General features: G+C 41.9%; 1 protein-coding gene across 1 annotated transcript; it reads left to right on the top strand.

The window, feature by feature from the left end:
• The first annotated feature begins 544 nt into the window (after positions 1 to 544).
• TMEM52B (transmembrane protein 52B) lies at positions 545 to 6,143 on the top strand. Its single transcript, XM_073313009.1, has 5 exons — positions 545 to 1,139; positions 1,812 to 1,855; positions 3,408 to 3,446; positions 3,891 to 4,051; positions 4,762 to 6,143. Exons 1-5 carry the CDS (start codon positions 1,086 to 1,088, stop codon positions 5,004 to 5,006), a joined length of 543 nt encoding a protein of 180 aa, XP_073169110.1. The 5' UTR covers positions 545 to 1,085; the 3' UTR covers positions 5,007 to 6,143.
• The last annotated feature ends 1,065 nt before the right edge of the window (positions 6,144 to 7,208 follow it).

Genomic DNA, 7,208 nt, shown 5'->3' with positions numbered 1-7,208 from the left:
GTGGCGCATTGACAGAGCTGTGTGGGGAGCCCAGGACAGAAATAGCAGTGGGGCTGCAGGGCAGGACTGAGGGGCAGCAGCAGAGTTGTATGGAAAGCCTAGGACTGGAATAGCAGGGGGGCTGCAGGGCAGGATTGAGGGACACCGGTAGAGCTGTGTAAGGAACTCAAGCCTTGAACAGTGGAGGTTTCTGTAGGTCAAGACTGTGTGCTTTGGTAAAGCTGGAAGAGATGGGGCCCATGATTGGAATAGCAGAGAGTTCTGCATATCAGGACTGAGGTGATCACCAGAGCAAAGGGGAGAGGCACCAGTTGAGGAGAAGGGAGCTCTGCATATTAAGAGTGAGAGGTGTGTGGAGAAGTTTTTAGATATTCCATAACACCCCACCCCCCAGTTCTGCCCATCCTGTGCCAGCAGGAATGTCCCAGGTGCAATGTGCTTTCCATTCTGATTCTGAGCTTCTGGTTAGACTCAGCAGGCCAGAACAGCACAAGTATAATGATGGGAGGGTGTTGAGGGAGGGGAACAGGAGGGGTCACATCGGAGTAAAGCAGAAGGTGAACAAATGACCTTCAAACTGCACCACACCAATCTCCCTGGATAAGGGGGCGGGGAGAGAAGTAATTGGGAATAAATGAGGTCAGAGCAGCTCCCCCCCCCCCCCCCCCACAGAAGAGAGTTCTCCATTCTCCCTTCTTTCAGGATCATGGGTACATTTTTCTCCTTGACTCCCTGAGCTAGATCAGTTGGAAATAGCAAAGCTAAGTTACTGGCATCCTCAGTTCTTTTCATGAAGTGACTGCATAGTGTTTGGGCTCTCTTCTGAAGGGAGAGAAAGAGAGTAACAGAGAGAGACAGAAAGACAAAGAGAGAAGAAGGCAGACAAGTGTGCATGAGAGGGAAAGACAAACCCAGAAGGGTGCAGAAAGCAGTAGAGGAAGAAGAAGAAAGAAGGAACTCACTCTGGAAAGGGAGTTTCCCTGCTCCTCACTCCACTGTGAGGACTGGCGAGGATGAACTGAAATTAGGAAGGAGGCACTGGCCCTAAGCTACATGAGACAGCAGAGTCAGCTGTTTTTTTCTTCATGGGGATCGGTAGCCCGCTCGTGACCGTCTCTGCTCTGGCAAGTCTCTCTTGGGTGAGTCACATCACAGGTTCCTCTTTGGCAGACTTTGGCCTCTGCTGGGGCACTGTATTACATCAGAAAGTTCAAGGGGATTTGAGCCAAAGATAGATATGAAGTAAGAATTTCCTTGATATTTAAAAGTATTGGGGAAATAAAGTAGGGGCAGAGGAGAATTCAAAGCAGTAAACAGGATGTTAGGATGTAGAGCAAGTGGGGATAAGTGAAGCAAGAGAATTGGGGGGTTAATAAAATCTACATTGAGGAATGATAGAAAATGGGGTAACTGAAGATCCATCAGCACAGTGTGGAATTCAGATTTGTAGTGGGCACAGTAAATAATAGGATATTGATGGGTCTATATTTTTAGGCATAGAGGGGAATTCAGATCTGTCATATAGGATGTAGAAAGCCAGTAATAGTCTGTGGAAAGAGAGAACAAAACGGAATTTAGGTCTCTAATGGAGGCAGGGGAAGGTAAAATATAAATTACGTTTGCATGGGGGAGAGGAGAATTCAGATTAATGCTGGTGTGCGTGAGAGGGATGAAAGAGAGTGGGTAACTGTGAATCCATGGGTGGGGGCATTAGGATTGGCATTGGGGTGGATGAGAGAGATACTGAACACAGGACATCAAGGAGACTAAGTGAGGACAATTCACCCTGATTGCCTTTACTCTCCTTGTAGTTTCCCCAAGTGAGATGTGAAGAGGCCTGTGTGAATGCTGAACAGTGAGTATACACATCCTGCATTCTTTTCAGAAGAGGTTGAGGGCGGGAGTGACAGACATGGGAGGAATCTCAGCTGATGGCCTTGTCTCTCACCAATGGAGTTTGCTTTAGTTAACAGTATTGGTAAATCGTGAGCAAGCATTTTCCAGGGCCAGAAAGTTTGTTTGTTAGATCTGAGTTACTAAATCTTAACATACAATTTATTTTATATATTTGCCTTGTCTTTATACTTGCAAATTGTCTGATTTTTATTTTTTCAGGGGTATTGGTTGTTTGAAAACTTTTGCCAAGAAATTTCTGGGATTAATTTTTGTTCTATCACTGTTTTTCAAGCAGTTCATTGTAAGGATTCAATATTCAGAATTTGATCAACTCTACTAATTATAGGTAAAGAAATGTGCTGTGCACCCACTTCCAAAAAGAGGGTGACAAATTGGGAGAGAAATTCAAAGAAAAACAACAAAAATAATGGGGCTGGAAGGGCTGATTTCTAAAGAAAAAATAAGGAAGACGCAGACATGAGAACTCTCTAGAAGTATCTGAAGGATGTAAACAGAATAACATAGTCACGAAGTGTGTGTGTGACGGGGAGAACTTGGAGAAAATGGGATGAAGCTGAATAAAATTATTTAAGGAATTATTTAAGCTCAATACGAATGTGGACACAAGAACAAATGGATATAAACTGGCCACCAGGAAGTTTAGACTTGAAATTAGACGAAGGTTTCTAACCATCAGAGGAGTGAAGTTTTGGAATAGCCTTTCAAGGGGAGCAGTGGGGTCAAAAGATCGATCTGGCTTTAAGATTAAACTCGATAAGTTTATGGAGGAGATGGTATAACATGATTTTGGTAATTAATTGATCTTTAAATATTCATGGTAAATAGGCCTAATGGCCTGTGATGGGATGTTAGATAGGGTGGGATCTGAGTTACCCAGGAAAGAATGTTCTGTAGTATCTGGCTGATGAATCTTGCCCATATGCTCAGGGTTTAGCTGATTGCCATATTTGGGGTCGGGAAGGAATTTTCCTCCCGGGCAGATTGGAAGAGGCCCTGGAGGTTTTTCACCTTCCTCTGTAGCATGGGGCACGGGTCACTTGCTGGAGGATTCTCTGCTCCTTGAAGTCTTTAAACCACGATTTGAGGACTTCAATAGCTCAGACATAGGTGAGGTTTTTCACAGGAGTGGGTGGGTGAGATTCTGTGGCCTGCGTTGTGCAGAAGGTCAGACTAGATGATCATAATGGTCCCTTCTGACATTAGTGTCTATGAATCTATAAAAGAGAAAATTTGAGGCTGGCCATTAAGAAAAAATTCCTAGTAATGAGATTTATTAGACTGAAGAATAGTCTCCTCAGTGAGAAGTGGTGGAAGCTCCATCATGTGACTCATTTAAAACTTATAGTGTAGACCAGTCTCCATCTTTCATCAACTGGAGTGAAGATGGGAGTTGGCATGGTAGATAAGATAGGATCAAACAGGGAATTTCTCCATCCCATATTGCTATGATGTTATGTTGTTAACTCTTTCTTTCACCCTCTTTTTCTCAGCTGCTCAAGCACTGATTGGGTCCGTCTCTGGTACATCTGGTAAGTTTACACTTACATAAATATCATTTGTATTTGTCACTTAAGTTAGCAAGCAATTGATAGAATTAAATCTGATCCTTTAAGTGACAAAAAATCGAACAATTCCTCCCTTCTCCTCTTTCCCTAAGTTCCCTCTAGTGTCGTGAAGGAAGTATTGTGTTTTCCTGTTCCTTAGTATTAGATAACACGTCAAACATGAACATAGCTCTTTCCCTCTTCTCAGTCATGCATTTTTATTAAATGCATTAGTTTTATTATGAGAAATGTAAGATGTACAACATTCATGATTTCACAGCACAGATGTGCAGCTGGGTGCTTTTTTCTTTTTAAAGGACTGTCTCTTTAAATGTTAGTAAAATGAGTGTGATCACTTCTTAGAATCCATTCAGTGTCTGTACATAAAGAAAAGGTATGGCAATAACGCTACTTCCTCTCTCTCTACAGGCTGGTGGTGGCGATTGGTGGGCTGCTGCTTCTGTGTGGCCTGGTGTCAGCCTGCATGAGGTGCTGCTGCCGGCAGGCAGGGGAGGAGTCGGGTTCCCACCCCTATGAGGTCACAGTCATCGCCTTTGATCATGACAACACTCTCCAGAGCACTATCACTTGTGAGTGTGACCATGCAGAAGCCAAGGTAGATGTAGAAAAGGCTGAGAATCCTTGAACATATTCCAGAATCCAGAAACTGAAGGTCTGAAAAATTCAGACCTTTGTATCCCATGAATTTCAAGGGCTAGATCTTCAGCTGGTATAAGTCAGAAAGCTCCACTGCGGTAAATAGTGCTACATTGATTTACACCAGCTAAGGAGCTGTCCCCTTAAGTCTAGAACCCATAACATACTTCAAAGTGCCAAATTCTAGAGCCCCAAAAGTTTGAAACTAGGGGTTCAAGGATCAGGTCCGGTCTTAGCTACATATGGGTCATCATGTCACTTGCTGGGGTAGTAGAGGGAGGGTCCTAACAGCTGGTGTATGGGCCAGATTGCTTGATGCTGGGGAATGGGGGCATCTGCGAGTTGAGACTGGGGGATTTCATGGGATATATCTGGAAGATCCAGCTAGCTGGGAAGTAGGGAATGAAGGTGGGACACTTCTTTTGGTGGAACGAGGACAGGTCCATCAGCTGAGAGAAGCATTTGTGGAAGGTTTCGGTAGAGGATGTGTCTGATGAGAAGGGATGGCCTTGGAGAAGAAAGGTGGTTGGCACTGAGTGTGTGTAGCTCGGAAAAGCCTTACACAGCAAGTATATTTGTGCTCTCTGTCTGGTATTTGATGTTCCAGGGTTAGATTAACCTTTCCCAATCTCACTCCTTTCAGCTCTGCATTCTGTGTTTGGTCCTGCTGCCAGGAGGATACTGGCTGTGGCACATTCCCACAATGCCGTGCTAGGAGCACCACCCCCTTGCGGATCGGAGACCCCTCCAGTCTATGAGGAGGCCCTACATATGAGCAGGTTCACGGTAGCCCGGACTGGGCAGAGAGTCCCAGACCTGGCCCCAGTGCTAGAGGAAAAGCAACAGGCATCAGCTGTGGAAGACGATTCACAACAAGACCTCCCCTAATGTGAATGCACCCAATTTCTTTCTTTCTTTTTTTTTCATTTGGCCAACAATGCAGAGTACTAATATTCAAGGGGAGGATCCAAAATCTGTTCTAGGTGGGCTCAGGAATACAGTTCAGGTTATTCTCCTCTTTAATCTAATGTCCTGACCAAAGAGAGTAACTCAATTTCCTAATACTTTATGACTCATAATATTTTCATGAATCTCTCTTGATACCTCACTGGGATCTTTTATTGTTAATTAGTTATTGTTATTCATTATTATTATTTATTACTTTCATTACACACATCAATAAGATGCCCATCACCGTAGTCTCTAGCACCATAGTTAGTGCCTTGCATCATGGCAGCAGGGTTATTCTGTTGACCCACTCTGCTGGCAGTTGTTGGTGTCCTGCAGGAAGATGCTGTCTGATTCCTGATGGCTCATTGTGGCAGGTGTAGCTCAGTCACTCCAACTGGGCTGTATGGGAAGTGGGAATGGTTATTTTGCTAGAGGGAGACAGGCGTAGGACACAGAGATCTGATGGAAGAACACTAGGAACAGCCAAGATTAGGGAAAGAGCTTGAGGTGGAATTTGTGTTTTATTATTATTAAATACCTTCTTAATAAAGACACACCCCAAGAAAAGGGTGAGTTTAACCTTATACAGTGTTTATATTTTGGAGCAAGGTGGTAACACCACCTGCTTATATACAGTACATAACTGTGATCATATAACACTGTAGATACATGCTGTGCTTTATAGACCATATTGAAAAACAAGAGGCCCAGTCCTGAAGAGCTTATATTTGAACTCAAAAAAATGTGTTATGTGGGATAACAGATCAGAGATGGGAAGGGGCAGAAACACTGCTGGTACAATAAACTCAATTATTGTTTATCTGTGTATTATTACTAGGCTTGGAAGGATTAGATTTTTTATCAGCAAATGTCGGTTAACATCAATTTCAACATACACTCACAAATGGACAAAAAATATTTCCATTGATAATAATAAAAAATTACAGATATGTCAAGTAAGAAAAATGCTGCATGAGAACTTATTAGAGTTTGATTCAAGAATATTTGTGTGCTCTGATGTCATATTGACAATGTGTGGTTTAATGGTCATAAAACTTTAACTGTTTTTTCAATGTCTGTCAATAAAAAATTGTTTGACCTCCCTCCATTGTCTGACCTCCCATAATTTCCTGCAACGGTGGAAAATTTAAATAGATAAAAATTAGGGCTGTCGATTAATTGCAGTTAACTCACATGGTTAACTTAAAAAATTTAATTGTGATTAAAAAAATTAATGTGATTAATCGCCATTTTAATTGCACTGTTAAACAATAGAATACCAATTGAAATGTATTAAATATTTTTCGATGTTTTTCTACATTTTGAAATATATTGATTTCAATTACAACAGTATACAAAGTTGACAGTGCTCACTTTATATTATTATTACAAATATTTGCACTGTAAAAATGGCAAACAAAAGAAATTGTATTTTTTAATTCACCTCATACAAGTACTGCAGTGCAATCTATTTATCATGTAAGTGCAACTTACAAAGGTAGATTTTTTTATTACATAACTGCACTCAAAAACAAAAGAATGTAAACTTCAGAACCTACAAGTCCACTCAGTCCTACTTCTTGTTCAGCCAATCGCTAAGACAAACAAGTTTGTTTACATTTATGGGAGATAATACTGCCCGCGTCTTATTTACAAAAAGAAAAGGAGTACTTGTGGCACCTTAGAGACTAACCAATTTATTTGAGCATGAGCTTTCGTGAGCTAGCTGTAGCTCACGAAAGCTCATGCTCAAATAAATTGGTTAGTCTCTAAGGTGCCACAAGTACTCCTTTTCTTTTTGCGAATACAGACTAACACGGCTGTTACTCTGAAACCTGTTCTTATTTACAGTGTCACCTGAAAGTGAGAACAGGTGTTTGCATGGCACTTTTGTAGCCGGCATTGCAAGGTATTGACATGCTAGTTATGCTAAACATTCGTATACCCCTTCATACTACAGCCACCATTCCAGAGGACATGCTTCCATGCCAATGATGCTCTTTAAAAAAATAATGCATTAATTACATTTGTGATTGAACTCCTTGGGGGAGAATTGTATGTCTTCTATTCTGTTTTACCCACATTCTGCCATATATCTCACGTTAGAACAGTCTCGGATGATGACCCAGCACATGTTGT

Source organism: Lepidochelys kempii, chromosome 1 (genome assembly GCF_965140265.1).
Source record: "Lepidochelys kempii isolate rLepKem1 chromosome 1, rLepKem1.hap2, whole genome shotgun sequence".
NCBI lineage: Eukaryota > Metazoa > Chordata > Testudines > Cheloniidae > Lepidochelys > Lepidochelys kempii.
This window is presented reverse-complemented; position numbering and strand designations above follow the sequence as displayed.

What these genes read in the sequence shown, in the direction of transcription:
- TMEM52B (XM_073313009.1), top strand. Translation starts at nt 1,086, where the DNA reads ATGGGGATCGGTAGCCCGCTCGTGACCGTCTCTGCTCTGGCAAGTCTC. An exon ending in GCCTGTGTGAATGCTGAACA is followed by an intron (nt 1,856 to 3,407) that starts GTGAGTATACAC and finishes TCTTTTTCTCAG; the next exon opens with CTGCTCAAGCACTGATTGGG. An exon ending in TCTCCAGAGCACTATCACTT is followed by an intron (nt 4,052 to 4,761) that starts GTGAGTGTGACC and finishes CACTCCTTTCAG; the next exon opens with CTCTGCATTCTGTGTTTGGT.